General features: G+C 41.7%; 1 protein-coding gene across 2 annotated transcripts in view; it reads right to left on the bottom strand.

Moving 5' to 3' along the window:
• TRAIP (TRAF interacting protein) overlaps nt 1-17,262 on the bottom strand; it is a 52,600-nt gene extending 35,338 nt beyond the window's left edge. For both annotated transcript variants that reach the window (XR_002326901.2, XM_020998899.1), the window contains exons 1-6: nt 16,967-17,262; nt 10,243-10,300; nt 9,184-9,267; nt 6,970-7,009; nt 5,929-6,056; nt 2,933-3,027 (exon numbers count right to left, since the gene is read on the bottom strand). Coding sequence is in view for 1 of the 2 variants with exons in the window: in XM_020998899.1 (XP_020854558.1) it covers nt 2,933-3,027; nt 5,929-6,056; nt 6,970-7,009; nt 9,184-9,267; nt 10,243-10,300; nt 16,967-17,064 (503 nt within the window). In the remaining variant the exon portion in view is untranslated. The remainder of the gene's footprint in view (nt 1-2,932; nt 3,028-5,928; nt 6,057-6,969; nt 7,010-9,183; nt 9,268-10,242; nt 10,301-16,966) is intronic.
• Nucleotides 17,263-17,945: the final 683 nt, after the last annotated feature.

Below are 17,945 nucleotides of genomic sequence, written 5' to 3'. Positions count from 1 at the left end.
TATCACAGGTCTCCCAGAACTTTACAGGACAAAAGACCTCAACACCACAGTGAAGGAAATAATAGAAGAGAAAAGCCCAGAACTTCTGAACACAGAAAAATGAAATCCCAATTGAAAGAATTCATACTTTGCCTCCAGGGGGAAAAAAAAAAAGGCTGCAAATTCCAAGACACATAGTGGTTAACAAGAGAATTCAGAAATAAGTCCTGCAAACCATCAGTAGAAAGACCTTCGAACACAAAGGAAAGGACATCTGAATAACATAAGACTTCTGTACCCACTAGAAAAAAGGAGGAGGGAATAGAATATTGTGTTCTAAAGACCATGGCAGATCAGGATGTGGTCCAAGGTGACCTATCCTTCAAATCTGAGCTAAAACATATAGAACAAAAGACGGATGTTTAATAATAAAGAAGAATTTGAAACATTTTTAGAAAGAAAACCAGAACTGAAGAGATTATTTTCTTCTTAAACACCCAAAACAACAAAAATGCATGAGTGAATAAATGCAAATAGCAACAGCAACAAAGACACACATGAGACCCCTTTCCAAAGGTTTACTAGGAAACAGGGGTGAAGGTGTAAATCTGGCAGAAGTAACAGTGAAGAGGTGCACAGGGGACAACATTATGGACAGAACCTAGTGAAACTGCCTACAGGTGAATACATCTTTTGTGTACTACATTACAATATATGAGGGTATATGAAAGGGGGGAAGGAACTAGGGAGATAGAGAGGAGTGAGTGATGCACCAGAGTCAAATCAAAGGCTAGCAATAAGGGGAAGATAACTTCTTTGGCTTCAGAAAGAGAAGAGTCTATAGGGGAATGGGTGAGGAGTAGGGGGGGAAAACTGAGAAGAGGGAAAAGGAGGTTTTACTTTGGAGGTGGGAGAAGGTTCCACTGATAAATGCTGCATGGGAAGTGCAGGGAAATGGATCAGGCCTGGGGTATTTGGTACCTGAAAAGTCTACTTGTCCTGGGGGGTTAGGGGGTGGGACTCTTGGGGGGCAAATGGCACCAGAGAAATGGGAGAGCATGGACACAGGGAGGTTTCAAGGCAAATGTAGGAAAAATAAAAAAGGTCAACGAGAGGGAAAGATCGGCAGGGTGGGGACGGGGCATGTGAGAAGGGCCCGATTATGGGGCAGTGTGTCCTCTATGACATCGGCAATAACTGGCATTACTCTGAGAGAGAGGCACAACAGAAAGGAGAATTCCATGGGGTAAATACTACAAGGCAGTAGCAGAGCCTAGAATGGACACTTTAGAAGCTTTGATTGTATAAAGAATACTGAGAAAAGAGAGAGACTAGATGATTAAAGGGGTCATGAATCAGAGGAGAATAAGGATCTAAAGTAAACAGAAAGATAAGGTGGATAATGAAGAGTGAGAGAAATTCTTTTTGGAAAGGACTCAAAAAAATGAAATTTAAAAATTAATGAACAAGACTAGCTGAAGGGGAGGAGAGGGATGAGGAATGTATTTGACTGAGAGGAAAAAAGAGGGGGAAATAATATATAACTAGATTAAAGTAGGAGAGAAAAAGGAACAAATAAACAAAACCCTAAAGGGAAAAGCGTAACAAACAAGAAGAGGGGATTTGGGGGGAGGGGATGGAAGCCAATGGGAACAGGGCTGCCTTAAAAAAAGTAAAATAATCAAAGGTACATACTACTGTGTTTACAGCAAAAGAGAGGGAAAATCATAATTTGAAAGAAAAAAAACCCTCAATTTTAAGACACAGAGGGAAACATAAACCTAACTCATAACTTTAAATGAGAATGGATTAAACCATCCAATAAAACAAAAAGAGTGACAGAAGGGATAAGAAAACAAAACCCTTCAATCTGTTGCTTACCAGAAACACATTTAAAAAACAAAGCCATCCACAAGTTCATGGATCCCAGGTTAAGAAATCTTGCTTTGCTATTTTTTATCTCTACAACATTCCCGCACATCCATCTCCTATTCACTATTCCCACAGCAATCACCCTAATTCAGGCCCACAATACAACGTATCTAGATTTTAAGATTAACTAAGGGGGTCTTCTTTTTTCTATTTTCTTCCCCCCTCCAATCCTTTCATATTGCTGCTAGACTAATTTTCCGTGCACATAGAGCTGACGTGTTACTCTTCCAGCCAAACTATTCACTAACTTCCTGCAGCCCAAGCACTGAAGGCTAACACATGAAACCCAAACTTTTCCAGCCACATCTTACTTATTCCCCTTCCCATATTGTTCAGCTTGTTCTCCCAAGTAGACCACTTATTTTCCTCCCTCAGTGCCTTTGCTCTTTATTCATATCAATCCTAATGCTCAGGATGCTTCTCTCTCCCCACTCATCCTTTAAAACCTAGCTTAACGTGACACTAAGTAATGACCTTGCCCCCAACCTCATATTACATTTAACTCCATCTGAAGTACTCATCATACATTATTTTATATCATAATTATTTGTGTATAGGGCATATTCCCCTACCACTCTAAGCTCCAGAAATGCACTGACTGAATCTTATCTAAACTTTGTGTCTCACCAGCTGCTGGCATAGTGCTCAGGACATAATAAATGCTTAGTCAATGTGAACTGCACAGTTAAATTCTTATACTGGAGGATCTCACTGGCCTTCAAAGTCAAAAAAGTCCCCTGCAATGAAGTCCTTAATACTCACATTAAACAGGACTATTCTCCTGTCCTCCCTTTCTCAGAGCTATGAAAAATAGAACCAAAAAGAAAAATGTGAATCAGCTCCCTTGCCATTCTTGAGAGCTATGACAGAAGAGAAAGCTTTTGTGGGAAACATTTCCTAACTCTCTTCCTCATAGGTGGGAAAGGAATAAGAGTTGGAAAGAGAAGGGGGTGAACTGTCACAGCCTTTGTTAATCAAGGGCCTCTGTGAGAATGACTTAGTCCTTGAGCCCCAAGCTCACCGTTCCATGCTCTTCATTTTGTTCCTCAGGCGGCATGCCTCCTCTTTCATACTCTTGGTCTCATCCTGCTGCTGCTCCAAGTACTTAATCTGTTTCTGGGAAGAAAAACAAATTGTTGCTTAAGTGGATTCCTAAAGATTACCACTCACAGGATGGGTTTCTTCTACAAGTCAGAAGCCTCAGAAAACATGAGGAATGCACCTAGCAACCATTCATTTCAAGTTCAACTCTGACTCTGCACTACACTGGCTGAATGACAATGGGTCAAGTCACTTCTTCTCCTGGTATCTGTTTTTCCTATCTGAAAAGCAGACCATCATCTCCCTGTCCCTAGGGTATTTTACAGATGAGACACAAATAATAAGCCAACTGTGGATGATTGTTACCTACTGATTGGCAGAAATCTGTCTGCAACCAAGCTATAAGATATCAATCAATAAGCATTTATTAAACTCCTACTATATTCCAGGCTCTGTGCAAGGTGCTGGGAATACAAGGCCATAAAATGAAACAGTTCCTGTCCCCAAGGAGCTTAGACAACATGTACAAGTGTTATAAAATACAAGGTAATTTTTGGAGAGAATTGCTCCAGCAGCTGGGGGAAATCAGGAAAAGTTTCATGAAGAAGATGGTACTTGAGTTTTGAAGAAAACAAGTGAAGGAAAAAAGCATCAGTAAAATACTAAAAAATGCACAGAACAGAGCAAGAAAGAAGTTCAAAAGGGAATACAGACAAGAAGAGTAGTTTTATAAGTATCACATTAAATTTAGTGTTCACTTAAAAAACCCAAGCAGTATGTAATACCAGTGCAGGTTCATATACAATCCTTTTTGTTCTTTGTACCTTGAAATGTCACTTGTCACAATAAAAAAGAAATTAAAAAGTAAAGGTGTCTATGAGGTTATGGATATGACAGCAACACAGGAGGAGACCCAGCATCTGGGGAATTACATTACATATCGATTTAATTTAGAATGGCTTATTGAGTTCTTCAATTTCAAAGAGAATTTCTCTACTTTCTTGTCTTCTACAATATGTTAGCAAACAAGCAGCAATTAGCCAATGTCCTATGAAATGACAATGTTTCTTGCTGCTTTTTAATACATAATGAAACCAAATCCATCAAACCTATGGTCAACTCTTTTCACTCAACTATATCTTCCTTTGTCCTGTTGTTTGATTTATTACAAGAATGTCAACACTGATACAATTTGTTTCCTCCAGTACTATGTCTACTAGGTCACTGGACAAGTCGGCTCTCACATTTAGAGGACCAAGACAACAAATTTAATGTTTATAAATGTAAACTTCTGTAATTCTTTGTATCTTCTATCCCCTTTTCTTCCACTGCAAAAATAGAACGAGGTTGCACAGTCCTGTTTATGGACTGTCTTGGCCAAAGAATTAATTCTCAAGTGGGCAGTCACTGGAGACGAGCTCTCTGTACTTTGTCCTTAGAAAGCAGATATCATTTGTTGCCAGAACCTTACTCAAAGCCTTTCAAGCATCTGAGTTTGTACTTTTCCCCAGTATAGCCCTTGAGAATCCAGAGTCACCTCCACACCATGATGAAGCATTAGAGTAGGACTTTGTACAGAAAGACAATGATGATGAACAAGGGCCTCTGTCATCCACCATTAGTTTGTGCTTATCATTTTAAGGCAAACTTGGTTTGGTTCTTGCTTAGACTCAGGAGGCAGCTCTCTATTTATCTTCCCTCATATCAGCATGTTGGTTCCCAGTGTACTGCCCTGTGAGAGTCAGCCCTTCACCTAAGGAATTTCTAGAAATATAATGAACAGATTCCTCCCTTTCAAGATATTCTCTTCTTCCCACACTCATCCCCAGCTTCCACACTAATCTTGATGCCTGAGCCAACTCCTAAATCTTCCTTCCCTTGCTTCCCTTCTTCACCCAGCTCCCTAAAACCGAACTGAAGAAACAACAAAAACCCCGCAGTCTGACCTCCAGCAGAACGACAGCTGCCTTTCAAACAGCACATCACATGGGGCTGCTGCTTCTTTTGCAGCTAGAATATCAATCTCCAGTTCAGATCAATCACTTCATTCCCCCTTGGGGAGGGCAGGGGGCTGAGGAGGGAAAGAGGCCAACAGGCCCATGCTGATACAATATTCATTTGGGTTTGGGGGCCGCTTGCTTTGATCTTCCCGGTCAGTTGAGCACATTCAACTTCAAAGTCCCCTGCTCTTCCCTGGGATGCTGTTTGATCTGGCTCCAGAGAGCAGTTCGGCCGAAGGCTGAAGCACTAATGGGAGGCTTCCTGAGGCCTGTCTCATCAGCTGCCTTCTTGAAGCTGGCCTGGGCCTATCTCAGGCATAAAGGGCTCAGTTCACCCTGGTCTATTAGTTCTTGTCTTGCAAGTGCCTATGGCTGGAAGGAGCCAGAAAAGCTTTTCTGAGCTGCTGTGCAGTCTTCAAAGTCAATATGTAAAATTGGCTGCCACAGTGGCCTTCATGGGCCTATAAAGGTCCCAAAGGGGCTCGAATTTAGTTGTACTCTGGGTCATTTTATAATTTGATTTATCCATCTAACAAGGTAGATTGCTCAAAGCAGGCTACATATTCACTTCCTCAAGTCCTAGAGTGGGAGTTCTTAACCTCTTGTGTCACGGACCCCTTAGGCAGTCCAGTGAAACTTATGGGACCTGTTCTCAGAATAGTCTTTTTAAACGCATAAAATGAAATGTGTAGGATTGTAAAGGAAATTAATTATATTGAAATACAATTATAAAATTTTTTTTAAAAAGTTCATAGTTTAATAACACCTCCCCTACAGGGGCTAACAAAGGGCAGGGATCTGTCTCCAATTTACACATGGGGAAACAAAAGCAGAGATAGTGGAGAACCTCAAGAATGGGAGTTCCTAGTCCCATGTCCTTTACCACCAGAAAATATTTTCAGTGACATAGAGAATTACTGTCTGTAGAAGAATGAGAGCTATAAATTTGAAGCACACAGATCCCCAAAGGACTTACCTTGAAGGTTGAACACAGCATTTCTGACTCACCCAGGGCCTTCTGCAGTGACTCTATGGTAACATTGCGCACATCTAGTACTTCTCGCAAAGAGTCAATGATGGACTGGCAATCTTTCTTCTCTTTTACTGGAGGGAGACATTCAAATCAGCACAATACAGATTCCTAACCCTAGTGTCCTGCTTGTACCCTTCAACCAACTGCCAGATGAAAAGACAGAAAGAAAGAGCAAGAGAGCGTGTGTGTGTGTGTGTGTGGTGTGTGTGTGTGTGTGTGTGTGTGGGTGGGTAGGTAGGGGTCAACAGATTAAGGGGCAAACTAAAAAGCCAATGAGAGAGTTTGCACTACTGATTTTCCTAGGAGAGGCTCTTATTTGCTCCAGAAAGGCTAGGAGCACTAGCTTCTACTCCATAGGCTACTTCAAATGAGGAGAAGTGCAGTTCTCCCTACTTAAACACCATCAGCCCCATAAGAAACTAGGGGAAGGTTCCAAAACCTTTTCAAACTAGTAAACAAGTTAGCTCTGCTCCCCTTTGAGCTTCCTTCTCCTTAGCATGTTCTAGGCCAGGGACCTTGGCACTCAGGCTTAATGACAAAACTCATTCTGTTCTTTGTGACTCATACTCTGTAGATAAGCTGCCCCCAGGACCCATCTTCCCAAATCCCCAGGGTTTTGCTTCATGTTCCAGGGATCTCCCTCTTTTAAGAGCCACATGTGACCAGTACAACCCAGACTGTAGCCCTCTCCTTCACATTCTGATCCATTCTATACAAATCAGCCAATGACCAGGAGGCAACAAGTCAGTGGCTAAAGAGCTGCACAAGCCCACTGTGATGGTCTCAATCATGCCCTCTGTATTTATATTAAGAGCTGGGCAGGCTGAATACACTCAGACACATGGGAGGAGGACTGGCTTAGAATTAATTCCTAAATGAAGGCTTACTTGGGACTCCCCTCCATTTCTAAGTAGAGTTTGTTTGCTTCTTTTGGGAAATTTCTCAGCTGTCTGGAGGGAGTAGGCATAACTTTCTATAACTCACCTTTTAAGGATAGCTGGGCTCTAGTCTTATCCAGTTCATTCTGCAAGGAAACACATGTGGTCAGAAGTCTAAGGGCATCACAAATACTTTCCACACTATTTCTAATTAAATAGTACTGTCTGAATTTAAGAGAGATTTCTTATTTGATAAAGATAAAACCAAAGGTACTGGAGACATGAGGGATATAGCTAAGTCTTCATTGATAATACAAGGATGCATTCTAATTCTAGTCTGCAGAACACTGTTCTCACACAAAAATTTATTTTAATACCTAAAAAGATTTCATTAGGGTGAATATTCCCTTGATTGATGCAGACTACATATAAAATTTCCACGTCTTAGTAGACCATCTTCATTACTTGCTGTGCCTAAAAAAAAATTCATCACATTGTGGCAAACCTGTCAAGACATCTCTATAAACCTAGATAGGCTGGTTCTTAGATAATAATTCACTGCTAGGCCTATACCTGAAGCCCTTCCAGTTTGGCAGGTTCTATCAAAGCTTGTGTTCTAGCAAATCTAGGGTCACCTCCACATCATAAGGAGGTATTAGAGGACAACTGTGGTAGAAGATGATGAAACTAAAGTTCAGAATATGCATTCTAAAAAAGAGACAAACTAGCTAGCTTACGTCTTGCTTTAAGTCCATCTTGAATTCTGTAACCCTGATACAGATAGAGTCCTGCTTCCTGGGATCTACCTGGAACTTTCTTATTAGCTTTAGCCCTCCAAATACTTACTGGTCAGACAAAGGTGAGTTTGGGTAGAGTGGATATTTGAGGAATGAAGGATACTCTCTAGCAGTTAACTAGGGAAAAACACCAGCCAAATGAATCAAACAAAACCTCAAGGTCACTCTAATCCCTTTCATATTTTGGTGCAAGCTTTACTAAGCACTTACTTAAAATCATTCTTTTAGCCCCAAAGATACTGACCTCCTCCCCTACTCTCAATTTATATATTTTAAGCAAGAAGGTATTAGAAGATGTCATTGTTGCCGTCATTACAGGGGCTAGACCATTTAAAAATGGAGCTGTTGCCATGACAATGGAAGTGATGGTAATGGCTGAGCACACTGGTTTGAAGCAGAAGAGGGTACAAGAATCCTATTATTTGAACTCCAGCTAACTCAAGGCTCAAAGGAAGCAAATGTGTCACTAAGCTACCAGCAGGAAGGTGGAACAATTCAATGCCTAGCAAAATTAACCCTTAAAACCCAGCAATTACTTGTCAGTCCTAACACAGCTTTATTTAGGGAGCCCTATGATTCTAGCCACTTCACATCCAAAAAGCTAACAGAAAGAATCCAAACGGAGCCAGCTGTGGAAGACTACATGACACCCCAAAGCCAAAGGCCTAGTCATTCGTAACTTCAAGAGTAAAGGATTTCAATTATTTCTACTGAATATTCTGCGCTCAATTTCCCTAGCTACAAAATGAAGCTGGCAGAATTAAGTCAGTTCACAAGCAAAGTGAAAGAACATCCAAGAAGGGCTTTGAGCTTCCCAGTTAGGAAATCTACAAGTAAAAAGGCTTACTAATATAGCAATGTGGCTTTCAGTGCTAAATACCACTGCAAGTATTAAGTGTCCAGGAATGGGGACACTACATTAGTGTTTTTCAAGCTGGGAATTATGCAGGAATTTCACGGGGACTGCAGGTAAGAGCAGACTGACTCTAAATCCACTGCTCTTTCCATTATGTCACACACATGAAAACGGTAAAAATGAGGTGAGGCATACACTGAGGAGCAAATGGGGGCTCTGGGTTCAAATCCCAACTTTGACACAATCTTTGTAGCCTCCTTGTCCTTATTTATAAAAGGACTTGCCTGAAGGGCCTTCACAGTTCTAAATCCCATGGTTACCTTGCTTCTGCATCTCTGCCCCCTAACCATATTATTACTTTATATCTCTCCTTTGCTTCGACCTCCAATGGCAAAAGCCCAGTTATTATTACTGCTCTTTCTTTTCCAACAACATGAGAACCCTGACCTTTCTTCATGGGCAGACACAAAATGGCATAAGGGTTCTACTGAATAACAAAGTTAAAGAACATTTCCCCTGCATAATGGTCCTGCATACCTTAAATTTTTTAAAAAATTCATTAATTGTTTACTTAGTAAACATTTAACATGAACATTTCAATATATAAAAAGGAACAGGAAAAGACGATTGCATACAAAACTGTGAATCTTTATTTGCTCCCACATACCTTTAAGGTCTCCGCATCTAAGCCTGTTTCCTCTTCCTGAGCAAGGTCAAAGAACAGCTTATTGATAATGGATCTTTTGCCAACCTAGATGGGAAAACAGAATAGGGAAAAGAGACTCATCATCAGTGTACAGACCAAGAAGCTGGTATAAAGGGAAAAGGGGAGGGAATGAAATATCAAGATTTGACTGCTGCCTGCCTGATATGAAGCAAATCCCTTTCTCTTTCCACCCTCAGAACACTTGTATTATACTAGAAATGGCACTTTGCTCCTCTTCTAAAGGAAGCAATTAGGGTCAGGTTTCTCTCAGAACATCAGGTGTACTTTTATTTTTTGGTGAGGCAATTGGGGTTAAGTGACTTGCCCAGGGTCACGCAGCTAGCAAGTGTTATGCGTCTGAGGTCACATTTGAACTCAAGTCCTCCTGACTCCAAGGCCAGAGCTCTATCCACTGCGCCATCTAGCTGTCCCACCATCAGGTGCACTTTAGCTAAAATGGATAGCTTCCAAGTGCCCCACATGCCCTTAGAAAACCCAGGTGGCAACAACTTTGTGTTCTCTAAAGTTATGACACTATTTAATTGAATGGTAGCTCCCACTCCTAAAAATCCCACTATTCCATGGCTAACTCAATGAAAACAAAGCAGCCAAAGGCATTGGACCTTCAGGAAATCAGGAAAAGGATCGAGACCAGTTTTCTTGGAAAAATAAACTATCACTGATCTTGATGAATGAAGGCATCTCACAGAAACATAAAATTTTAAGAGTCAGAAGGGGCTTCAGCAGTCATCTTGTTTGACTCATAACCAAAAGGAACCTTCCCAATAACAAACTCAGATGGTCATCCAGCATCTGCTTGAAGAACCCTGTGGTGCCATCTGGCACCTCCTCCAAACTTTACACAGGATGAGGATGCCCAAACGAAGCTGCAGTGAGTGGCTAGAGCCAAGCTTAACATTTCCCCAAGAGCTCTTCTCGTTTAATCACTTCAATAAGGAAAGGCAATCTTTCATCAAGGCACTCCTACCACTGACACTACCTCTAGAAATAGTAGTTTACCTGGATCCGACATTGTGGACATGTACGACTTGGAGCAGTGTCAAACCATCTAATGAGGCTGAAAAAGAGAGAAATGACAAAATGGACATTTTTAGATATTGCTTAGCAAAAAGTTCAGATATTTGCACTAACTGCTTTGGGAAGTCCATGAAATACAGACTGAGCATTTCCTGAGTATAAAGGACTACACTGAGGATTTAAGACAGGATAGATAAACTCCTATATTCCTAAGCCAGCAGGGACCTTTGGAATCATCCAGTCAAATCCTCTCCCTTTACACATGAGGAAAAAAAACCCAGAGTGGTTAAGTGATTTGCTCACGGACACTAAGACAGCAAATAGTACATAGTACACAGCATAGCTAGGATGTACTCCTGATTCCAGATCTGGTGCTTTTCTTACTATATTATGATTTTCTTCCCATATAGTACTTACAGTTTAATAGGAATGATAAAATAAGATTACAAATAACTCCTCAATTTGTACAGTACTGTAAGCCTGCAATTTACTATTCTCAAGTCTGCAAGGTACTGTCGTTGGTGGAGTTGTAAACTGATCCAACCATTCTGGAGAGCAACTTTGAACTATGACCAAAGGGCTATAAAACTGTCCATATACTACTAAGTCTGTATCCCAAAGAGGTTAAAAACAAACAAACAAACAAACAAGGAAAAGGACTTATATGTACAAAAATATTTATAGCAGCTCCTTTTGTGATGGCAAAGAATTGGAAATTGAGGGGATGCCCACCAATCGGGGAATGGCTGAACAAGTTGTGGTTTAGATTGTGATGCAGTACTGTTGTGTTGTAAGAAATAATGAAGGGGAGACTTTCAGAAAAACCTGGAAAGACTTACATGGACTGATGCAAAGTGAAATGAGCAGAACCAGGAGAACACTGTATACAGTAACAACTCTATTGTACAATGATCAACTGTGAATGACTTAGCTATTCCCAGCAATACAAAGGTCCAAGATGATTCTGAAGGACATATGATGAAAAATGTTATCCACCTCCAGACAAAGAACTGACAGAATTTGAATACAGATTGAATCACACTTTTTAAAAAATTTTCTTTATTTTTCTTGTTTCTTTTTGTTTTCTTTCAAAATGACTAATATGGAAATACGTTTTGCATGACTGTACATATATAACCTTTATCAAATGGCTTGCCTTCTCTCGATGATGGGGGAGGGAGGATAGGAAAGAATTTGGAATTCAAAATTGTAAAAAATGAAGGTTAAAAGTTGTTTTTACAAGTAATTGGGGAAAAATAAAATACTAAAAAAAAATTTAAAAGTCTGCAAAGCAACAAAAACAAATATCACCTCCATTTTACAAAGGGAAAAACTAAGGCTCTGAAAAGTTACGCAAACTTGCCCATGATCACACAACTAATAGGTGCCTGAAGCAGGATTCAAAGCTTTGTCTGACCAAGTCCAGTACTCCAGTCACTATATCATGCTGCCTGTGGTGTAATTATAAAAAGCCATTACATTAATTAGAATATAATAAGCACACAGAAAAAAAAACCATAGTGTTACAAAAGAACTGAGTAAGAGGAAATTGCTACTGGTTTGGAGCAGGGTGATAATAATCAGGGAAGACTTCATGAAGAGATGGTACTTAAGGCAGACCTTGAAAAATGGGAAGGATTTCAACAAGTGGAGATTTATTCATCCATCAAAAAAAATCATCCTTTTTGGTATTCCCAATCCCCCTCCTTGTGTCCTTAATCCCCTCTTCTCTCCTTTGACACCTTGCATCCTGGATCACTGCATCTCTTCTCATTTTCAACTGCTCCATATCAATAATGTTTCCTTCAAAAATGCCCAGATCTCCCCCATCCTTAAAAAAACCTTCACATTATAATCCTATATCTCAACTTCCATTGTCTTTACTTTCTTACCTCTCACTCACTTGTTAAAGTAATTAGGTGGCACAATGGTAGAATGCAGGAACTGGAAATCAGGAAGACCTGAGTCCAAATCCTGCCTCAGACACTTACTAGTTCTGTGATCCTGGACAAGTCATTTAATCTCTGCCTCAGTTTCCTCACCAGTAAAATGGAGACAATAATAGCACTTACCTTCCAGGGTTGCTATGAGGATAAAACAAGACAATATTTTTAAAGTACTTCGCAAACTTTAAAGCACTATATCAATGCTAGCAGTTGTCATCATTGTTGTTATTATGCTTTCTGTCGCTACCACTCAATAGAAAGTGATCTCTGTTGGGTCACAAAAGATTTCTTTTTTGTTAAGTCCAAAGCCCTTTTCTCAGTCAGTCCTCGTTTTTCTTTACCTCTAACTCCTCTGACACTACTAACCAACCCCTCCTTCTGGATATTTTCTTCTGAGTTGTCATGATACTTCTTTGTTATGATTCTCTTTCTCAGTCTCCTTTTACGCATCATCCTCTACATGCTGCTCCTTCTGCATGAGTATCCCAACTCAGAGCTCTGTCCTGGACTTTCTCTTCTTCTCTCTTCAGGTAATGTCATCAGCTCCCAATGATTTAACTATAATTTCCATGCAGATGACTAAGTCTATAGATCCTGCCCTCAATCATTCTCCTAAGCTTCAGGCTCAGATCTCCGATTGCTTGCCTAGCATCTCCACCTGGATATCCCACGGGCATTTAAAATTCAACGTGTCTAAAACAGAATTCATTATCTTGTCCCCTAAGCCCACCTCCCTCCTAAATTCCCTATTTCTGCAGAGGGCATCACCATCTCTCCAGTCAACAAGGTTCACAACCTAAAGTCATCTTAAACTCTTCACTCTTACCTCCCTGCATCCAATCAACTGCAAATCATATCTCGATTCTACTTCCTCACCATACCTCCCAATTGATTTATATATCTCAGTCTCTATCTGTCCTCTCATGTCTATTTTTAGCAAAACCAATCACATGTTGCTTAAACAATTAAAAAATCCTAGCTGGTTTTCCTATATTTAATCTCTTCCCTCTCTAACTCATCTTTCACCAGCTGCCAGACTGATATTCCTGACATATATGACCATGTTACTCCTTCAGCATGACATGGTCAGATGTGTTTTAGGAATATCAGACTTAAGTTTCAGTGGCTCCCCACTGTCTTTATATTAAAACACAAAATCCTCTGTTTGGCATTTAAAGTCCTGCATAAGCTGACTTCAGCTCATGTTCTAGACTGTACTAGCACAGTCCTCTCCCTCCCTCATTTTATACTCCAGTCAAACTGACCTTGCTTGAGACATTCAGTCTCTTGCCTCTGTTCCTCTGCACAAGCTGATCTGCTAATCTGGAATGCTCTGCCTCCTGGAACTCCTGGATCCCTTCAAAGCTCAATTCAAATGCCACTCCCTTCAAGAGACCTTTCCTGAACCCCTAGTAGAATGTTAGCCCCTTGAGGACAGGGGATACCTCTGATAGATGCTATCTGAGGATAGGAACTTTCTCACTTTTGCATCTGTATGCCTAATACCTATAGGACACAATGCCTGGCACACAGAAGAGGCATTTAATAAATGCTTATTAATTGGATGAATTATATTTTGAGCCTGCTACTATGTAGCACATTCAAAGCATAGGCAACTATGTGAGCCAAGTCACAAGGGTAGTGAAAGGTACTTGAAGATTGATGAATTTTCTGGTTTGGCTGCATCTCAAGCAAGTAGTATTAGAATCAAGTTCAAGAGGTTGGCTGGAACCAAGTTGTGGAGAGCCTTGAATGCCAAGCTAAGGAGTGGCATTTTCACTTGATAGACAATAAGGAGCAATCAACTGCAAGCAACCTGTTAAAAAGGCTAAAGCAGGTTCTAGCTCTGTTCTAAGCCTCCAACTAAGTCAAAACCTACAATCTTACACTCTCACCCCTTGCGGAACAGCCCAGTCTGCACTCAAGACCCACCTTAGTCAAAGCTAGTAACTTGAATCAGTTTGGAACATATAGACAAGGTGTACCCTAACTGGCAGGTGGAGACCTGGACTCTGATCTGAGCTCTACCAGTTTTTCCCTTTTTATTTTTTATTTCTAGTTTCTATAATCTGAAAAATGGGAATAACTATACTTGTCATCTCTCTCCCATACAAAAAAGCTGCAAGGACGAATGAGGTAGTGTCTGCTCCAAACACTTTGCAGTTCAGAAGAAAGATGTGAGAAACACTAGAGTTGTCATTCTCACTTCATATTAAGCAGATGGAAAGTACAAAGAAATGATTTTGCTGATAAAATGGATATGTTTTAATTTCACAGCCTTATTTCTCCCATAGTCCAATTTCTTTTTGTGCCCCAGGACTACAGCATTCACTATAAGTGTGTGCTAAACAAAAGTTATGGGTAAAGGTTTCTGCAAGCTATCTACAAGCATGTAGAAAAGAATAATCTTCGGCTAACCAGAACTTTAATTACCCTATCATTACCAGCCTCCCACAAATTGCAATAGTTTCTGGTACTGGTTAACAAAATGTAAACCCTAGCTACTTAGTTTAACAAACAAGTAAGGTATGATGAAAAGAGTACTGGTTTTGGAGTTTGAGGGCCCTATGTTCAAATCCCAGTGCTGACACTTACCAGCTGTGTAATTAGACAAATCACTTAATTTCTTTGGATATCAGTTTCCTCATTTGCAAAACACATTGTATTTACATTCTCTACCTTGTAGGGCCATCCTGGGAAAACTTTGTAAACTGTAAAGTGCTGTCTAAATCAAGTATTTTTATTACTATGATTTTACATTAGTTTTAATTTGGGTGAAAAAAGCAATGTGTATAAGATAAGCTAAAAAAATTTTCAACTGAAGCATAACTTAGATAATGTAAACAATGACAGCTAATAAATTATACAGGAAGTAGCCATGACTGAGACAAGCTAGATTCCTTCTTGAAAGGATCTGTTCAAGGAAAAGGTTTGAAACAGGTAAAATGATAAATTAGTATTTGTATTTCTTTGTTCTTCATAGTTAATGATATCACAGTCCGGAAAGCATGGCTATTCATGTGTACAAAATGGTGGGCTCCATCTCTATCCAGTAACTGAGGAAAACATACAGGCTAGTTGCCATTCTTGGACCAGCTTACCTGCTTCCTGAGCTGCTGTTACCTTAAATGAGCCAGCTCCTTTCTGACTATGCCCTGCACTTTGTTATTTCTTACTGTCACTTCTCAGAAATCAACAGCTAGGTCCCATTCCTTTGGGTTATGCTTTTTTGACCCTTCTTAGATCCATTCTTGGAAGGCTTTTTGCCTGCCTGGTCTGATACTGCCCCAGATCAGTATGCCTCATAATGACTGCTTAAGAATCTTGCTGCCTGAACATGGCTAATATAGAAATGTTTTGCATACCTTCACATGTGTAATTGATATCAAATTGCTGGCCTTCTCAAGGAAGGAGCAGAGATAAGAGGGAGGAAGAGAATTTGGAACTCAAAATGTTAAAAAATGAACGTTTAAATTATTTTATATGTAACTGGGAAACAGTTAACAAAATAAATACATACTGAAAAAATATGAAAAGTGTAAACCATAAAAAAAAAAAGAATCTTGCTGCCTGCTATCCATCCCATATTGCACAAACTATAAGTATTGCTTCTAAGTAGCAGGAACAAACCAACGGTCCTCCAGGACTTCACTGGTAATTACTACGTTGCCAATTTGATGTTTAGTATGGTCCATCAACATAAATAATGCAACTGGCTCCGGTATTAATTTGCTGCCTAATCTTTTACCTCAAGGCTATTCTAACTCTTCACTTAACTAAACAGCACAAAGTCAGCCTACTGAAAGGAATCTCTACTGTCGAAAAAATAAAACTCCTTTTTCAGATCAATATATTAAAATTCCACTCCTCTGTGTGTGTGTGTGTGTGTGTGTGTGTGTGTGTGTGTGTGTACACACACACACCTTGCTTCTCTCTGGTCTTAAAGCCACATTTTAATTAAGGAAATTTGATTGATGGAAGGAGTATTCTTACAACAAAAACACGCACACAAAGGCAGAAATCGAGGTGCTGATCTACTCAAAGTAAAAGAGGGGCTGGGACAGGTGGTAAAATACCTTAGTTTCATACCATATCTATTACTGTGGCTCCAAATGTGTACCCAGCAGCAAGAGCTTTAACAAGCGGCTTCAGCTGATGCCTGGATTCTGGGAGCTAGCATTAGCAATCAAAAGAGGCCACCAAGCTACACTGAAGACTTTCCTGCGGCTTACAGTTCCCTCTGATGTAATAGTAAGGACCTAAATTCATAGGTAAAAGTTAGAAAGGCCCTCAGAGACCAGCTCAATATCCTCACTTTAGAGGGGTCAGGCCCAAAACTTCAAGTGAAATGATCAAAGTCACCCAAGGTAGGAAACAGCAGGGCTGGGATTCCACCATGAGAGATGGAGAAAGGTGAGGAGTGCTTGCCCAGAACCTGAGCGTTCAGGGGTTCGGGCCACGGTTCCTGCCTCCCTCCCTCCCTAGAAGCCACTCATTTTCACTTTAGTATTATGCTCTGATTCTGAATTCCCAAGGGGCAGGATTGGGACTCGCACCCGGCTCCCCTGACCCTTCATCCGTGTGTCTTTTCACTGCTTTTCGGAGAACTCTAAGCCCAAGGAAGAGTCGGGAGGCCTGGATTTGGACACCAGCTCTGCTACTAATTCTCCCATCCGGCCAGCCTCAGTTTCCCCCTCTCGGACAAAGAAGTTAGGCGGGGCGATCTCCGGGTCCTGCCCCGCGGCCCGCCCCGCACTCACCACTCCAGGTGGAAGGTGTGCCCGCAGTGGATGGCGGCCACATCCCGGGAGTGGTCGAAGAAGTCCGAGCAGATGGTGCAGAGCGCGCGGATCGGCATGCCGGTCCCCGGCTCCTCTGCACGGGAAGCCCGTCGGCAGGGCCCGGGGCCTAAGAGGGGCTGGGGGCAAGGGAGGGCGACCCGGGGCCCGTGGTCTCCAGAGCTGGGCCGCAGCAAGTGAACACAGGAGCTTCTATTCTCCCTTCAAATTTGGCTCCGTCAGAGTCGCTTCCCCAAGCGAGGCGGAAGTGACGCAAAAAGAGCGAGGCGCGAGATCTGAATGAGCGCGGCGCGAGGCTCGCGCGGGGGGGGGGGGGGAGGAGGAAGGGCGGGGGGAGGAGGAAGGGCGGGGCTAGCCCCGGGCCGAAGAGGGCGGGAGGTGGAGGAGTGTCCCGCCTCGGCCCCAGCTACATTTTCGACACCTGTAGCGCCCCTGTGGCAGGGCCTGTGGTCCCCGCGAAGTGACTGGGCTGGGTTCTTCTCCCATCTCCCACCCTCCCCCTGCCCTCCTTTGGGCAAATCCTTCTCCCTCCCTGGACCTCAGTTTCCCCATCTGTGAAAGGAGATGCTCTCTCCAAGTGGCACTAAATCCTTGGGGGTGGGGGGCAGTAGTGTGGCCCAGCGGAAAGAGGTCTGGATGGACCTGGGGCAGAAAAACCTGAGCCAATCACCCCGCTTCTGAGGGCCTCCGTTTTCCCATCTGTGAAACGAAGGGGTGGCCTCGACAGGCTCTGCCATGCTTGGATTCATCCCAGATTCGACCCTCCTTCCTTCCATTTCCCCTGAACCTGACAGGCTTCTGTATCCTGAATCCTTAGGGGCCTCAACCTGGCACCTCTCAGCCTTAGGGCCTGGGACTCAAGGTTTCTAAAGATTTTTTAAAGCTAGGTTTTCCCCATTATGCCATGAGCTCATAGAGAGCAGGAATTGTTTGTTTCTTC

The sequence above is a fragment of the Phascolarctos cinereus genome, unplaced genomic scaffold (genome assembly GCF_003287225.1).
Source record: "Phascolarctos cinereus isolate Bilbo 61053 unplaced genomic scaffold, phaCin_HiC Scaffold_4;HRSCAF=312, whole genome shotgun sequence".
Taxonomy (NCBI): domain Eukaryota; kingdom Metazoa; phylum Chordata; class Mammalia; order Diprotodontia; family Phascolarctidae; genus Phascolarctos; species Phascolarctos cinereus.
This window is presented reverse-complemented; position numbering and strand designations above follow the sequence as displayed.